Source organism: Sminthopsis crassicaudata, chromosome 1 (assembly GCF_048593235.1).
Source record: "Sminthopsis crassicaudata isolate SCR6 chromosome 1, ASM4859323v1, whole genome shotgun sequence".
In the NCBI taxonomy this organism is placed as follows: Eukaryota; Metazoa; Chordata; class Mammalia; order Dasyuromorphia; family Dasyuridae; genus Sminthopsis; species Sminthopsis crassicaudata.
In genome coordinates, this window is record NC_133617.1 from 156,246,835 (window position 1) to 156,265,670 (window position 18,836).

Consider the following 18,836-nt stretch of genomic DNA (forward strand, 5'->3'; position numbering starts at 1 on the left):
TATTATAAGTCTTTAATAAATCCTTATCCCCTATACCCTTCCATCTCTACATGTTTACAGATCCCAGATTAAAAGCTTATGATTTATTTCATCCTTTTTACTTCTACAAATGAAGCAACTGAGACAGACAATGTAACAATCATACATTTAATAAGTAGCATTCAGATTTCCCAATACTCTTGTCAGCAGTTCAAGGTTTTCTCTGTTACAATGACTATATTATAGTATCTCTGAACTCATGTTATCAATCCATATAAAGTCTTTGTATCATACTCCTAGTCTTACTTTTTTTATACCAAGTTTCTTTTCTTTTCTTTTTTTTTTTTTTAAGTGTCCAAGACTGAATCTTTACTTTCATTATGGTTTCTCTCTGATATTAGGCCCACTTCTTGTGCAAAACTAGGAATTATGTTCAAATTTGTCTTTCACAATTTTCTTTTATTGTGTTATACTTGTGTCCAACTTTTTATGACCCCATTTGAGGTTTTATTGACAACTTGACTCAGCTAGCTGGAAACTAGCTTAGTGTTCTCGCTGAGATCCTTGCCTTAGTAGAACTTGTAAAGCCAAGATTACTGAAATCATGGAACGACTATATAATATATATATATATATATATATATTAATTTTGGTCAATTTTAAATATTTATTATTACTGCCCTAATTACTTTGCAAAAGTAACAGTATATTTCATATGTATAATACTTTCACATTTAAAAAAATTTCTGAATCTGACAATCATCAACAAACAATGTTTCAATACATAAAAGATCAAAAGAGGACTGAATATGTCACTATGAATGTATGTAATATACAGGCATTAGGGATATATTAAATTGCCCTATTCTGGTGTCCCCTTCTGACTTTTTAAAAAAATTCATTCATGCATCTCAAGTATTTTATTAAAGATTTTTTCATTATCTTCATCATTGTCACTTTGTTATCACTCCTCCCAAACAGAAGCCCTCCTTTGTTTGGGGGAAGAAAAAAGATATGTGTGGGATAATCAATCAAAACAGTTCAACACACTGGCCTTTCTTAAAGTGTACATTCTGCATTTCTAAACCATCACTTTCTTTGATCCTTTTCAAAGTGTTCTCACATCCATCATTTCATTTCATTAGAGAGACAATGTGGTTTAGTGGAATAAACCTTGGACTTAAGAGCCAAGAAGGTCTGGCTGAATGAATGTGTGATGTGGGCAAATCGCTAATCCTTTATGAACTTGTTTCTTTATGTTTAAAAAAGAGGTGGTGAGACCAAATGATCTCTAAAATCTCTACCAGTTCTAATATTATCCTCAAAATAAAATCGGAAAACTGGGTATTGCATACTATTTTGTTCAAGTCTATGTCAAAATCTAAGTATGAATGGGAGTATGAGTGAGTTGTAATTTTCTATGATTTTCAAGTTTTTAAAAGTAGAATTAGGCTAAAATACTGATTATGAATCTTAAATATGGAAGGTACTTTTTTTGGAGATCTATTTATTTTTTATTATCCAATCTCCAGTATAGTAATGCTGGGTGTAGAGTTACAAGACCTAGCTTTGAATTCTGACTCTACAAGTATGTGTTTTACTTTCCGTCAAGTCATTCTTCATTTTGGGTCTCAATTTCCTTTCTATAAAATAGGAGGTTTTGAGTAGAGGCTCTGGTAGTTTCAAATTTGGGATATTCTCTTAAAGTTTACACATGATTTTATTTACTATTTCCACATGAAGTCCTTCGTAGTGTTATCATTAACTCTTTGTATGGAATATATATGTATGTGAATATTTATGTGAGGGATGTAGAAGACTCTTACCCAAAATGACTACTCAGAGATCACTCAAAATAGAAATCAGAAAGGTTGTTTATTAAAACCTCTGGAGGATGAGCAGTCCCATCAAGAGATAAAAACAAGAAAGCTCGTGGTGGTAGGAGGGCTAAAGAAGTAATAAAGATACACAACTTTTTTCCAAGAGATTATATCACAAGTAAGAGAGCATTGAGAAGGGAAGGGGGAGGCATCTAATTGGTTGTTGCTATTCTGAGAGATTAGAATGGAAGGTTTCTGTTTCCCCAAATTCACCTAATTTCTAGGAAACAGAAAATCAGGCCTTCTGGCTTCAGATAGAGTGGTCAGCTTAATAGACTAAATATCAATAAATGTCAAATGCTGATAAATGTCATCAGTTCAGGTTAAGTAAATGTTTATAGTTGGCCAAGGCTCAAGTAAATATGGCCCTGAACATATAATACAAGTCATAGGGGAAACACAGAAATAATAAAAATAAAATACAGAAAAATAATTCATACATTCCTGTAAATTCTTCACCTTATCTCTCTATTCCACACATTTACATAAAAATACCTGCAACATATATTCACAAGTGAAATTAAGTAATACTTCAAAATTATAAGATTGTACAGATAATCTTAAGAAATATTGAATCACTCAATCCTGAGCATTCTGTTTCTATGATGTCTGTTAGATTGGAAGCTCCTTCTTCCCTTTCCTAGCTATAATTCTGGTCCAGGCCTTAATCTCTTCATATTTAGATTAAAGCTACAGATTATTTGCTTTCTCCCTGTCTCCAGCTTTACCTTTTAACGCTATCAAAATCTTTCTGGATAATCTTTCTGAACTAGTTTCACTATCCCTCAGCTTCCAGGTAAGAGTAGTCTAAGTTTTCTTATGAAGTTAGAGATTGGGACTAGATTTGTTATTACATTTGTATAATGGACTCTTAAAAGAGAATACACCCAGTAACAATGCAGACCAGTACTTATGTAATTAATAGGTTGAGAGATTTTTCTAGAGTTATAGGAAGTGAAGTGATTTAACTTCAGTTCAAGCAAGCAATATATATCTAAAGTGAGACAGGTCTTCCTTAATCCCTTAATTTATCATTCAAAGCCCTTTCTCCAAGTTATCCTTTCTTGCCTACACCAAATAAATTTTCTCTAATATGAATTATATGATCCAGAGATGCTTTCCATACCAACTCCTGAAAAAAGAAATCAGTAAGGATTTGAGAAAGTAGATAACCTTAAAGAAAACCTGGAGATAGGGCTGAAATTATGGGATACAATGTTCATAGAAGTGGGGGAAGGTGTAAGAAGTGTTGAAAACTACTTCAGTCAAGACACAAAGAAGGGAACCAACATACACTCAATAAATGCTCATTTTGTGTGACTCAATATGTAGGAGACAATTATCTTGGGTCACATTTTGCATGACACACCAATATTGCCTGTGGTTACTGCTTGAAAAAGCAAAACTATAGCTACTACCTAACTTCTTTCCAATTAAGGCACAAGTTACAATAGCTCAACATAATTCTTAAATGAACGATTTTAAAATGAGAATTTTAATCTACTCAACAAACATCCCTTCACCTTTTGTTTCTCACTGTTATTAGTTCTCTAAACGTGTCTTCCCCTCAACTCTAACCCTTTCATGTTCTTTCCTCACCTAGGGTGTACTGGTCTTAAGTCCACAGCAAATCTCATGTTGGCTATCCCTCAATTTCTCTTTCATGTTGGTTCTTCTTTCCTTCATTGACACTGCAGCGGTTAAGCTCTCAGGTATTTTCCCCCAAAAGATACAAGCCCTTATACTAATCCCCTATTTCCTTCCAGCCAGCCTCTATCACCTGCCAGGGACTGGAAGTTGCTGCCACCCCTGTCCATTACCTCTCATTGCTCCACCAATTTTCCTTGGCAATCTTCCCCAAAGTTCTCGGGCCCTCACTCCATCTCCTCCTGCCAGCCGCCTCCCTCTCTTGCCTGGAGCTCTCCTCACGCCTCCCTGCTTCTCCCCCGCTCTGTCTGCACTCTCTCTCTTTCTCCCGCCAATACCAGCTGCTCTGTTTGCCTTTCCTCTGGCTGCGCTCATCGCCTTCCTCTTCAGCCAGCAGCCGCCCGCCTCCCTCTCTCAGGCTGCCTGCCTGTCTCTCCCGAGAGCCCTTCACCCTCCCCTGCCAATTGCCTCCTAGAGCACTCTTGCCCTGATTCCCAGGGGTGTCTGTGAGTGTGTGCGTGCATAAGTGCGTGTGTGTATGTATGTGTGTGTGTGTGTTCCGCTGTGGGGTGGGGACTGGAGAGGTGAGCTGTCTTTGCTATACTTTCTGCATTCTCACATCACTCCAGTCTTGCCTAATGCCCCATACCCTAGTGCCTCAGCACCTCCTCACAGGTCTTCCCTCTCCCGGTGCCGCTTGGGGTGGGGCAGGGTAATTCAAGGCCATACTTGGGGAGCCAACAAAGTTTCCGAGCCACGTTGCTTCCTCCTGCTCTCGAAACCTGCGTTGCCCAGGAGCCAGACGAGAGCCCCAAATTACATTACTCCCCAAGCTTCCAGTACAGAATATTACTAGAAACAACGGGTACTTTTTAGCATAAAATCTGGGTCTTCCTCGACCCCCATTCCATCTTCATCCCACAGCCGCCACCAATACATTTCTAGTTCCACAGGCTCAAGACTTGGGAGGGGAACACTTGTTCCTGGATGGGGGAAAACAGAGAGAGAGAGAGAGAGAGAGAGAGAGAGAGAGAGAGAGAGAGAGAGAGAGAGAGACAGAGACAGAGACAGAGACAGAGACAGAGACAGAGAGAAGGATGAACGTTATAAAAAGGCCAAGGGCCTAAATGAGGAGGGAGATGGCAAAGGGACTGCCCTATGGAGGTGGGCGATCTTTGAATCCATTCTCGCGTGTTCCTTTACAGTAAGAGGTACAGTAGCGGTCCTGCCTTTTAAGAGCGGTCTCCTTTAAGACGTGAGCCCGTGCATGTGCGAGTGTGTATGTGTGTCAGTGCATGTAACTGTGTGTGTGTATGTGCGGTGATCAGGAGGGGAAAGAGAGAGAGAGGGGAGAGGGAGGGAGGGAGGGGGGAGAGAGAGAGAGAGAGAGAGAGAGAGAGAGAGAGAGAGAGAGAGAGAGAGAGAGAGAGAGAGAGAGATGGACTCCGTGGAAGGAGGAGTTATGTAGATTACGGATGAACATTCTGGAGTGGAGAGAGGAGAGCAGAGAAAGAGAGGCAGAGGCTAGGGAGCAAGGAGTAGGCAGTGGCAAAGGCCTTTCTCGCAGGAGAAAAGGGGAAGGAGGTGGAAGAGAAGGAGGAGGAAGCGAACGAGGAGGAGGAGGAGGAGGAGGAGGAGGAGGAGGAGGAGGAAGAAGAAGAAGAGGAGGAGGAGGAGGAGGAGGAGGAGGAGGAGGAGGAGGAGGAGGAGGAGGAGGAGGAGGATAAAGAGAAAGGAGAAGAGGAGGAGGGGGAGGGGGGAGGGAGAGGAGGTGCTGGTGGTGGTGGTTGTGGAAGAGCAAAAGGAGGAGGAAGAAGAGGAGGAGGAGGAGGAGGAGGAGGAGGAGGAGGAGGAGGAGGAGGAGGAGGAGGGGGAGGAGGGGGAGGAGGGGGAGGAGAAGGAGGAGAAGGAGGAGAAGGAGGAGAAGGAGGAGGAGAAGCAGCAGGAGGAGGACACACCAACAGGAGGCGGCGGAGGCGGCGGCGGCGGCAGCGGCTGCTGCTGCTGCGAATAGGGAAACCTCAGCAGGAGCAGCGGGTGAACTTGGGCGCCACATTCCCGGGAAAGGACAGACTCGTGAGGATGGTATACGCGAACTGCTGACCCTTCTCCCTCCTGCCGCCGCTGCTCCTCCTGGGCTATCGGGAGTGAAGAACGCCTTCCTCCTCTGTCTCCCTCACAGCCCCAGCCGCCCGGCTGTGGGTGAACCTGCAGGGCTCTTCAACCAGCTCCAGGACTTTAATTTTTAATTTTTATATTTTGAAAAAGGAGAACCGTTTTGGAACGAAAGAGGGAGGGCGAGAGAAAGGACGGAGAGAAGAGAAAGAGAAGGGGGAGCTCGTCCATCCATTGAAGCACAGTTCACTATGATCTTACTCACATTCAGCACTGCAAGACGGTTGGATTTCGTGCATCATTCTGGGGTGTTTTTCTTGCAAACCTTTCTGTGGATTTTATGGGCTACAGTCTGCGGAGCGGAGCAGTATTTCAATGTGGAGGTAAGAGTACAGCTCCTGTAGGGCTTTCTTCTCCTTGCATAGGCTGCTCCCCCAAATATTTCGTGTGCTCCAGGAAAACGAGGAGCCATGTAGCTGAAAGCAGTCAAGGAGCATTGTTTTCCTTCCTGTAGCCTAGAGACCTTTCTGAATTTTCAGTATTTGATGGATGCTTTTAGGACCATGAATCCCGTTATCCTTAGCAGCACAAAGCACGATGCTGAGCGCTCAAAGACTCAATTGTACCCGGTACATGCTACTTACATGGGGAAGAGGCAAAGTCCTAGATATAACAAGCGTGCAGTATAATAAAAGGAGCTTGGTAATGAGAGACAGAAAAACCTAGGAACGGCAGAATGAGTTTGCCTGGCATTGCTTTTTTTTTTTTTTTTTTTTTTTTGTTATTGAAATTCCCTCCCCCCCCAACTTTAGCAAAGGCGATTAAATACAAATCTAAAGGAAACTGGGAAAACTTGATACTTTAATAACATGACTTTGTGATAAAACACTTGGCTAGACAGAATCTTGTTCTCATTTAAACATAACTTAATACACTGTAACTAGATCTGCTTAAACAGATGCCATGAAATCCATCTCTTTCTTTTGAAGTGGCTTCTCTCTCCCCACCCCTGGCCCTATCATCAAAACCAACCTGGCCCAGTCTGGAGATTCAAAGGTGTTTTCACTAGAACTCTGGGAAAGCCAAGAAGGTGTAACTGTCATTTGTTTACTTTGATAGTTTGATAGTTTGGGAGCAGTCAGGCACAAAGGGAAGGGAACTTGAAGATAAGGACTTGGCAGAACTATGCCAACATACCTTTTCTGCCATCAACTCAACAAATAAACCAATAATATATAAAAAGTCAATGGAATTACATGAACACTTGGGTAATGATAATATTAATTTATCACCAAAATGTTGCATATGGGGACATAGGAGGGAGGGTTTTAATAAAATCTCATCCTTTTGACTTGATTTGATGCTATCATATATGGTGATTATTTCATTCCCCATAATTACTATGGTTTTCAGTTGTTGATATGATAAAATATCAATGTATTTTTATTAAGACATTGCACTTGTAAGCAATGCCAATACCTGTTGCTCAATATTTGAAAAAAATTAAATATCAACTTATGCTCACATTTATGCAAAATTTATGCCATGCACAGGTATGCAACTGCATATAATTAATTGTGTGATTATAAATAGTTCTTATTGTACCACATAAGAAGTAAAGATTAGTGTAGGGAGGAAAAATCTAACTATTAGGAGACTAATGCAATTATGAAAAAAGAATGAAGTTGAAAGATGAAGAGATTAAATATACATATTTTGATGGAAGACAAACCACATTTTGAAATCTAAAATATATGTGACCTTTAAAGAAACAAAACAAAACAAAACAAATTTTTTTTTTCCTGGCTAAACAGACAGATAGAAGTGGGCTGAATGTCCAGTCTTTCGTGGTAGCAGATTTGTACTTTCTGAAACATGTCATAGATAGCTTTTTGTAGATAATGTTTAAATTGATAGACAATTTGTAATGTAGTTCATAGCATAGAGGAATAAAAATGAAAATCTTGTGCTTATTATATTATAAACAGAATGGCCTATTATGGTAGTGGATTTTTGGTAAGAGAAAGTTATATACTATATCTTTATTACTATCAGCAGTGGGATAGTCAAGAGTGATTTGTGTATAATTTTTCACTTACTTTCAAAAATTGTTGGATGACATTAAAATCTCATTACTTGATTGGGTTTTTCTTCCAGTGGCTATGTAAATCAGAAAAACAGACTAGTTATTATGATAACTGATATGAATTAAGACTTGTATTTATAAAACCATTTTTGGTTTTATTATTGAATTTTTATTATAATATTCCTCTCCTAAATATATGCAAAACCATGACATATGGGGGAATGTTTAACGTTAAAAAGAGTTATTCCTTTTTTCCCAGAATTTATTAACTAATTTCTACTTTTGAATATAGAATTAAATATAGAAAAAATTCATTATAATAGCATTTAAGGACATTCATGTTATATGAAACACACCACAAAAACTACTTTGCCAATATGGAAGTTTGCTAAAAAGCTTGAGTAGACTATTGTCTTATTGTTCAATATGAACAGCCATCTTTCTGAATGTTTCTTTAAGATCTTGGAGACATATATATGTATGTATGTATGTGTATATATATATATATATATATATATACATACATATATGTATGTACATACATGTATGTATGTACATATATGTATGTATGTATATATATATATAGAGAGAGAGAGAGAGAGTGTTTCATTTTTTTCATTTTGTGCATAATGTTTTAATTTTTCATTTAATCATTGGGTAGCTATCTAAAATAAAATATTATTGTAAAGAATATAAGATGAAAGTCTTCAATTGATGTATTTGCCTAAACATTAAGACTTGTCATGTCCAAAACTTCTGTTCTAAAACAAGAATAATGCATTTCTCATTCATGTCTACTAATATCCTTGACATGCTTTTTAAAGAAATTGATTTCCAAGAACAGTCTTAGCAGAAACATAATGATATGAGAAGCTATTATTAGGCATTTCAGTATTTTATTTGATCATTAAATATTTGCTACTAACAATGTCAAGATATTTGCTTACTTCAAGAAAATGATGAAAATCACCCTTGTCTGTCAATGCAAAAATTTGACTTTATTTATTAATGGAATTAATTTTTGTGCTACCTGACCTTTTAAAATATATTAGACTTTTGCATAAATCAATATGAAGAGTTAGGAAAGTTGTTTTTGACATTTGTTTTGTTTTTGGTTAACTCTTACTGTGTCATTTTTCATGGAGAGTGTTATTAAGAAGTAAACATTTCTTTGTATTTTGTTTATTTTGTAATTGGTTGACATATCAGCAATGAAAATGCTCTATAATAAAACTTAAAGATGCTTACAGATCAAGTCCAAAAAATAGACTTGATAGAGAAGTAAAGAGCAGCCTGTATAGAAAGGCTATAGCTACTAACTTCCATTTGTGCTGAAAGATCCACATTACATCTTCAAGTTATTTTCTAGTTGGATTTGGGGTGGGTAGAAGATGAATTTCAATTGGTTGAAAGTGTAAAGAACTATTTGGTGTTGCTAGTAGAATTTTTAGTTACTGGCTGATCAATAATTCCTATTATCCTAAAAGACTTTCACTCCTTCCATAGTTCTTTTAAGATAAGCAATTCCACCTTTATGAACTTCCTATTAGATGTAAAACCACACGTACAAAGACAATTAAATACAAAATACATGTAAATTTTTAAAAAATCAGATTACATATTAACAAAATGTATTTATTTTAAAGAAATAGTATGCATTTTCTTCTGAAACTTGATAGAAGATACTCTGTGTGCATACTTACTCATCATCATTTAGAGGTGATTTATACATAATAGAAAGAATATTGAACTTGTAGTCACAAAAATTTTCAGATCTGATCACAGATCTAAACTACACATCTTGACAAACTTGCAATTAATTTAACCCCTCAATTTTTCTCTCTGCAAAACAGGGACAATAATACCATCTTGCAGGATCGTTACAAGGGTAAAAGGATATGATATATATTTGTAAAATACACTTATGTACACATATTATATAAAAATTACCTATTACCATTAATTATATAGTTTTTAGAAGTTAAATATTTTGGCAAATACTTTTTTACTTTTATCAAAACAATAAAACTGTACACAATAGTAATTGTGATTTTAAAGTGTTTTTAATGGGGAAATGAAAACAAAACTTTGAATGATAAACATAGTAAAATGTAATGATTTTAATCTTCTTGAACGGTATATCTTGCAAAATATCATAATAACTATGACATATTCTATCATTCAAGAGAATTTTCCATAATAAAATATAATGGGATTTAACTGTTGCCATTCATTTATTTTGGTTGTGGTAGTTATTCCCAAAGTGAGTAAATTATTTCCTTTAACAACTTTGAGATTTGTGGCTCTCCTTGTGGATTTATTTCAATCTATTTTAAAAGTCAGTACCTAATTTGGGCAGTTTATCTTTTCATATTTACTCATCAAGGCTTTGTGTGAGTTTATATAGTATGTGAAATTGTATAATGCTTAAAACATAACCAAAGAGGAAGGCAATTTTGAACCTTGTTCATATTTTACACAGATCATCATAGCTGTTATTTCCTTTAAAAGTAAGAGTAGTGGTCATAGTACAGGATTTACTACCCAACCTATTTCAGCCACATTTAGATAAGGAGAATGATTCCTTATGCCTTTTTCTAGGATTATTTCGTGGAATTACTTGAGCTATTTTTCACCTAGTCAAAATCAGGAAATTAATCTAATATCTGACTTTGCTTCCTGAATCTATACTCTGTCAGTCTGGTATCATGACCACTCACAATTTACACAGGCATCTTTATGCATGAGAAAGTTCTGAAATTTGAAGAGGAAAACTAGAGAATGTGTCCTGGAATGAACCAACTCTTCCTTGCTCCACTAGAGGCAAACTTCAGTTGGAGGGAAGGGAAAGAGGTAATTTATTTGGGTTTGGTTCATAAGTAGATTTACCAGAATAGGTGAGGAGGACATTTTCACTATCCAAGGAAATCCAAATAGTAATTGGTTTCACATCTCTAAGTCATCTCTAAGTCAGGTTAGCAATGGAAGACCTACAGTAGTTTTTTTTGTTTTTTTTTTTTTTTTTTTTTTTTTTTTTAATGATAAGTAATGTGCATTTTTTTTAGCACAATAGACTTTCAGTGCACTACACCAAACTATTATTGTTTATTGATGATCAATGTTAATTCATTAGGAAAGGAAAGACCCATTTTAATCCACTAAGTTAACATTTCAGTGTGAGACAAAAAAAATTTAATTCTTTATTCCTCAATAAGAGGTCATAACTTTCTGAATCTTCCCTCCCCGCATTTACCACTGAAAACTCTTCACTTAAGATACACTTCTTTGTACTTTCAGAGACTTTAGTCTAGGAATATAACTTTAACATTTTGTTAAGTTCAGCCATACCTTCTTTTAGAAAATTGACTTCATTGCAATGTACTGCTTTTTATTTTATTTTAGTACAATGTAAAGTTAAAAAAAAAAAAAAAAGTCTTCTGATTATTTGTTCCAATGGCCTGTTTTTACTTGTTGATAGTCTAGTACTTTTCTCTTTACCTTAGGTCAAGAATAATAGCACTTAATAATAATAGCATTATTGATAGGTCTATTCTTAATGATCATTGATTCCCTTCCCCACCTCTAAAAGAATAGTAAAACTACTTACCTTTTCCCCTTCCAACAACTTTTTATCCACTCAAGGATGAAGCTGTGGTTAAGCTAGTGAGCTATTTATGGTAATTAAGACATTGCCTTTTTTTTTTTTTTTTTTTAATTTGGTTACATTGGGATGTAATGGAAAGAAGAAAGGACTAGTAGTTGATATCTCAATTCTCTGCCATTTAATATGAAATATTTGGGGAAATATTAAAATCGATTGGATCTCATTTTTCTCAGTGATTTGGATCACTTGGCTGACTCTTAAGGTTTTACAATACAGATCCCCAAAGTCAAGGGAAAGCCAATATCTAAGACATTCATCTTTGGGACTAGGAACAATTTAAATAAAGAGCTTTGATAAATCAGAAATTTTTTTTCTTCAGAAGTGTGGGTGAAGCCCACACAGCATAAAAATGATAGATAGGCTATACGATTTAAGGTTACCATCTATTATTCATGGTGATAAAATTTTGGAAATAACCATGGATTTTTGTTAAGCAGGAAAACAAACAAAAATCCAAAATATTTACCATCATATTTTGTAAATATTAAAAGTATTTACTTGTTAAGATTAAAAAAAACTTTAAAAACATGAAATAATAATTTTTAAAAGCTCATTATCTACAATTGATATTTAAGTCATCAAAAGAGCGGATGAAAAAGAAGCAAAATACCTAAAGTTCAATATTCCATTTAATATTTTATCTATTTTATGGTTAGGTAAGAGAATTATACATACATACATATATATATATATATATATATATATATATATATATATATATATATATATATATATATATATATATATATATATATATATATATATATATACACACACACACACATACACACATGTATATATAATCTTACTTTATATTAGATGTAATATGACAATTTTTTTCTCCTTTTTTATTTGGAACAGTGATACTCTATACTTTTTTGTTTTATAAATCAATTTATGAATGAAGAAAGCTTTTGTTGCTAGATATATGATGATTCTAGATTGCTTTTGCTTTCTTTTGGAAACTTATTTATTTATTTATTAAGTTTAATCATTGGACCATATGGATAATGATATTGTAGTGCTAGTTTTCTTTAATATGTACTAATGACCTCTCTTTTAGAACTTTTCCTGGTTGTTCCTTACCTACTCCCGATTTGTCAGAGTTTGGACCAATGGGTCTGCATCAATGAAACACTCTGATCTAGTCTAGAAGTTACAAAGGGTACCATCAGTTGGAAAAGATTATTAGTGCTTTGGCCTGACTCCTTAATCTTTGGCTAGTTGCTTCTGTAGTATGCAAAAAGAGGCTAGAAGGAGTTGTTGAGCTTCTTAAAGTCTCACATGGCTTGGAGTAACTATCTAGTTTATATTAAGGATGGACACAATTTGAAATTAAATTATCTGTAGCAAATATCTAGCCTATCACAAATAGTGAGTTGAAATGAATTTGTACATATGGATGTAAAACGGATTGAAATACTTGTGGGTTATTTGGCACCAGTAGTCAAATAGAAAATGAACTAGGAAGAAAAGTTATACTTGCTTGCCAGAAAAAATCTATTTGCTCCAGGCATATGAGTGAGGGAGTGTAAGTGTAATGTTGCAGAGCTGCCTTAAATAGTCTATCATTTTTAGGTATAGAATCAGGTCAAAAATTGTACATTTTGGTGACTCTACATGTTTTTCTGATTCTACTTGAGCAGAAATAGTTTAAGTTTAACTTTTGCAGAATTTTAGTTCCTTTGGTTGAACATTATGCTTTAAATTTAAAAGGTTAATTTTAAAAGCTGGATTCAGTTAACTTATAGACATTTTGTTTAATACAGTAAGATCTCATTGTCATGAAACAGGTCTCAGTTAAAGTTATTATGGCTCATTTTTCCTAAAAAGGGAAGAAATAGGCAATTTTTTCTTCAAGATTATATTTTAAAATGTTTTATATTGATATAAACATGTGGTTAAACTTAAGGTTTATACTTCATTTTGTGGAAACACTTGACCAAGTTTTCAGAGTCATATTTAGTACAAACACCAACTTTGACATAAAAGATTAAAACAGAACCCAGAAACACTTTCTTGTGGAGGTAAAATGCATCACTTGTCTTTCTTCCCATAAATTACATACAGAACTTTTAAAATATTACATGTATAAAATGATTCTGTATTCTTCACCCTAATAAAACTTTTATTTTAAGTGAAAAATAGGACATTGATAAGTGAAGGTGGTAGATGAAGTAGAATAAGAGGTGAGTGGCATAACAAATCAAACAATTGATTAGAAATAGTTTTTAGAAAAATAGCTTCACAAAAAAGAAAATTGAGATTTGGCTAGGGAGATGAGTGGCTAGCATAAATTCCATTTTAGTAAGATGGTGATTTTGCTGTAATTGTTAAGTCATATTCATGTTATGTTTGTAAAGCTGAATAGTTATATTAAACTCGATTTCACGTCCAAATATCACATGCACCTGATGTGATGTCAGTGGAATGTATGCATGTTTTTTAACATCTCGCTTGTTGGGGAATCAGCCAGACTCAGAATGATGTAAGTGAAGGTATTTTTTTTCCATGGGAACTTTTTCACAGTTCAATTCATACCATATGTTAATGGTTTGTTATTGTTTAGGATGATTAAATATTTTTTTTTTGGAGGAAGGTGTAGGTTCCATACATTGACTGTTCACGTTGAACACTGCCCATATAATTACCTCCCATGATTCTAATGCTTATTTCCCCTGATTTGGGTCTTTGTCAATTCTGTACTTTTGTTATATGTCAGAGTCATAAGCTGATGGATGGGCAGGGCATAAAAGTTTATGGAGAAACCACGTTGTTTTTTTTTTTTTTTCTCTTCTCTTTGAATGTAGTAGAAGAGATTCCAATAACTTCCAGAGTCAAATTCATACTGAAAGACATGAACAAAATTGAAAACAAACTTGCTTGGGACAAGAGCATTTTTAGTAATGGATAAAGTGCTCAATTTATGATACAGATATCTTGGAGGGTTTGTATATTTACTTTATAACAATAATTCAATTGACAAGATAATATGTGATTCTCATTGCCATCTGTCAGTGTTAGGGAGAAGCTACTTATCTCAAGTTTGATGTTGGACAAATCTCTTAATTAGGCTATGCATAATTTTTTTTAATTTGTAAGATAAGCATTATTACATTTACTGATTAATTATGGCATGTTATGATGATGTGAGGAAATGAAAACATTAAACTGTCAAAAGATCTTACTCTTTATAAGATACTTAAATACAAAAAAGGATCAGTAGTAATGTCCTGAGATATAAGGAAGTTTGTTGTACGTACATAAGTGATCTGCAGAAAAATGAAAATAGTAGACTAAAGTATTCACTAAGGATCATTAATGAGAAGATAATTGGGTGATTATAGTGGGGGGATATGGTGGTGGTGGGGAATCTTTTGCTTTACTTGAACCCTACAAACTATCTATATTATTAATCTTTAGGCACATAACAACCCCATTGCTCTGTGACTTCATTCCTTATCTGCAAAATGTGTATTGAAAATAACTGCCTTTGCTACTTAATTGACTTTGCTAAGAAAAAATGAAATTGTATACTAAAGATCTCTCAAAAATTAACGCAGATGTGATTTATTAAAATATAATGGATGCCTAATTAGGAAATTAACAGGTTCATGATATCAATTTCTCCAAATGTGTAGCATAGGTAAAAACCCTTACTGCTGGAGTCTTTGAAGCCATTTTCCTCTACTCTATTCTTAGTGAAGGTACAATACTCCTTTTTTATTATAAGTTTTACTAAAAATTCTAAAATTCTACTCCCTCTGAAGAATATATATAGATGTATGTATATAATTTTCATAGAAAGGAATATTGAAGCCGCTATTAACATTATAGTGTAAAGCCAAAAAAGCAGGGGTAGCTATCCTTATCTCAGATCAAGCAAAAGCAGAAGTAGATCTCGTTAAAAAAGATAAGGAAGGAAACTATATCCTGCTGAAAGGTAGCATAAATAATGAAGCCATATCAATACTAAACATATATGCACCAAGTGGTATAGCATCTAACTTTCTAAAGGAAAAGTTAAGAGAACTGCAAGAAGAAATAGACAGTAAAACTATAATAGTGGGAGATCTCAACCTTGCACTCTCAGATTTAGACAAATCAAACCACAAAACAAACAAGAAAGAAATTAAAAAAGTAAATAGAACATTAGAAAAACTAGGTATGATAGACCTTTGGAGAAAACTGAATGGCAATAGGAAGGAATATACTTTCTTCTCAGTAGTTCATGGATCCTATACAAAAATTGACCATATATTAGGACATAAAGATCTCAAAATTAAATGTAGGAAGGCAGAAATAATAAATGCCTTCTTCTCAGATCACAATGCAATAAAAGCTACATTCAGTAAAAAGTTAGGGGTAAATAGACCAAAAAGTAATTGGAAACTGAATAATCTCATCTTAAAGAATGACTGGGTGAAAGAGCAAATTATAGAAACAATTAACAATTTCACCCAAGATAATGATAATGATGAGACATCATATCAAAATCTTTGGGATGCAGCTAAAGCAGTAATAAGGGGAAATTTTATATCTTTAGAGGCTTATTTGAAGAAAATTGAGAAAGAGAAGATTAACGAATTGGGCTTACAACTTAAAAGGCTAGAAAAAGACCAAATTATAAACCCCCAACCAAAAATTAAACTCGAAATACAAAAATTAAAAGGAGAAATCAATAAAATTGAAAGTAAAAAAACTATTGAATTAATAAATAAAACCAAGAGTTGGTTTTATGAAAAAGCCAATAAAATAGATAAACCTTTGGTAAATTTGATCAAAAAAAAGAAAGAGGAAAATCAAATTGATAGTCTTACAAATGAAAAGGGGGATCTTTCCACCAATGAAGAGGAAATTAGAGAAATAATAAGGAGTTACTTTGCCCAACTTTATGCCAATAAATTTGATAACTTAAGTGAAATGGATGACTTTCTCCAAAAATATAGGCTCCCTAGATTAACAGAGGAGGAGATAAATTGCTTAAATAGTCCCATTTCAGAAAAAGAAATAGAACAAGCTATTAATCAACTCCCCAGGAAAAAATCCCCAGGGCCAGATGGATTCACATGTGAATTCTACCAAACATTTAAAGAACAATTAGCCCCATTGTTATATAAATTATTTGAAAAAATAGGGGATGAAGGAGTCCTACCAAACTCCTTTTATGACACAGACATGGTACTGATACCTAAACCTGGTAGATCGAAAACTGAGAAAGAAAATTATAGACCAATCTCCTTAATGAATATTGATGCTAAAATCTTAAATAAGATATTAGCAAAAAGACTTCAGAAAATCATCTCCAAGATAATACACTATGATCAAGTAGGATTTATTCCAGGAATGCAGGGCTGGTTTAATATTAGGAAAACTATTAATATAATTGACCATATTAATAATCAAATTAATAAGAACCATATGATCATCTCAATAGATGCAGAAAAAGCATTTGACAAAATCCAACATCCATTCCTACTAAAAACTCTTGAGAGTATAGGAATAAATGGATTATTCCTTAGAATAATCAGGAGTATATATTTAAGACCGTCAGTAAGCATAATATGCAATAGAAATAAACTGCAACCTTTCCCTGTAAGATCAGGAGTGAAACAAGGTTGCCCACTATCACCATTACTATTCAATATAGTACTAGAAACGCTAGCCTCGGCAATAAGAGCCGAGAAAGAGATTCAAGGAATTAGAGTAGGAAATGAGGAAATCAAACTATCACTTTTTGCAGATGACATGATGGTATACTTAGAGAACCCCAAAGACTCTGCTAAAAAGCTACTAGAAATAATTCAAAATTTCAGCAAATACAAATAAATCCACATAAATCCTCGGCATTTTTATATATCACTAACAAAATGCAACAGCAAGAGATACAAAGAGAAATTCCATTCCAAACAAATGTTGAGAGTATAAAATATTTGGGAATCCATCTACCAAAGAAAAGTCAGGAATTATATGAGAAAAATTACAAAACACTTGCCACAAAAATAAAATCAGATTTAAATAATTGGAAAGACATTCAGTGCTCTTGGATAGGCCGAGCGAATATAATAAAGATGACAATACTCCACAAACTAATCTATTTATTTAGTGCTATACCAATCAGACTCCCAAGAAACTATTTTAATGACCTAGAAAAAATAACAACAAAATTCATATGGAAGAATAAAAGGTCAAGAATTGCAAGGGAACTAATGAAAAAAAACTCAGAGGAAGGTGGTCTAAGTGTACCTGATCTAAAGCTATATTATATAGCAGCAGTCACCAAAACCATTTGGTATTGGCTAAGAAATAGACCGGTAGATCAGTGGAACAGATTAGATACAAAGGACAAAAAAGGGTACATCTATAGCAATCTAATCTTTGACAAACCCAAAGATTCCAACATTAGGGATAAAAATTCATTATTCGGAAAAAACTGTTGGGAAAACTGGAAATTAGTATGGCAGAAATTAGATATGGATCCACACTTAACACCATATACCAAGATAAGATCAAAATGGGTCCATGATTTAGGCATAAAGAGGGAGATAATAAATAGATTGGAGGAACAGAGGATAATCTACCTCTCAGACTTGTGGAGGAGGAAGGAATTTATGACCAGAGGAGAACTAGAGATCATTATTGATCACAAAATAGAAGATTTTGATTACATCAAACTAAAAAGTTTCTGTACAAATAATACTAATGCAAACAAGATTAGAAGGGAAATAACAAATTGGGAAAATATTTTTAAAAACAAAGGTTCTGACAAAGGTCTCATTTCCAAAATATATAGAGAACTGACCCAAATTTATAAGAAACCGAACCATTCTCCAATTGATAAATGGTCAAAGGATATGAACAGACAATTCTCAGAGGAAGAAATTGAAACTATATCCACTCACATGAAAGAGTGTTCCAAATCACTACTGATCAGAGAAATGCAAATTAAGACCACTCTGAGATACCACTACACACCTGTCAGATTGGCTAAGATGACAGGAACAAATAATGACAAATGTTGGAGGGGATGTGGGGAAACTGGGACACTAATACATTGCTGGTGGAGTTGTGAAAGAATCCAGCCATTCTGGAGAGCAATCTGGAATTATGCCCAAAAAGTTATCAAACTGTGCATACCCTTTGACCCAGCAGCGCTACTACTGGGATTATATCCCAAAGAAATACTAAAGAGCGGAAAGAGACATATATGTGCCAAAATGTTTGTGGCAGCTCTTTTTGTTGTAGCTAGAAACTGGAGGATGAATGGATGTCCATCGGTTGGAGAATGGTTGGGTAAATTGTGGTATATGAAGGTTATGGAATATTATTGCTCGGTAAGAAATGACCAGCAGGAGGAATATAGAGAGGCCTGGAGAGACTTAAATCAACTGATGCTGAGTGAAATGAGCAGAACCAGAAGATCACTGTACACTTCAACAACAATGCTGTATGAGGATGTATTCTG

General features: G+C 34.6%; 1 protein-coding gene across 3 annotated transcripts in view; it reads left to right on the top strand.

Annotated features, from left to right (window-relative positions):
* The first annotated feature begins 5,431 nt into the window (after positions 1–5,431).
* Positions 5,432–18,836, top strand: part of MMP16 (matrix metallopeptidase 16) — a 489,795-nt gene continuing 476,390 nt past the window's right edge. For all 3 annotated transcript variants that reach the window (XM_074270106.1, XM_074270093.1, XM_074270101.1), the window contains exon 1: positions 5,432–6,004. In XM_074270106.1, coding sequence (XP_074126207.1) covers positions 5,873–6,004 — 132 coding nt within the window. In that variant the 5' untranslated portion in view covers positions 5,432–5,872. The remainder of the gene's footprint in view (positions 6,005–18,836) is intronic.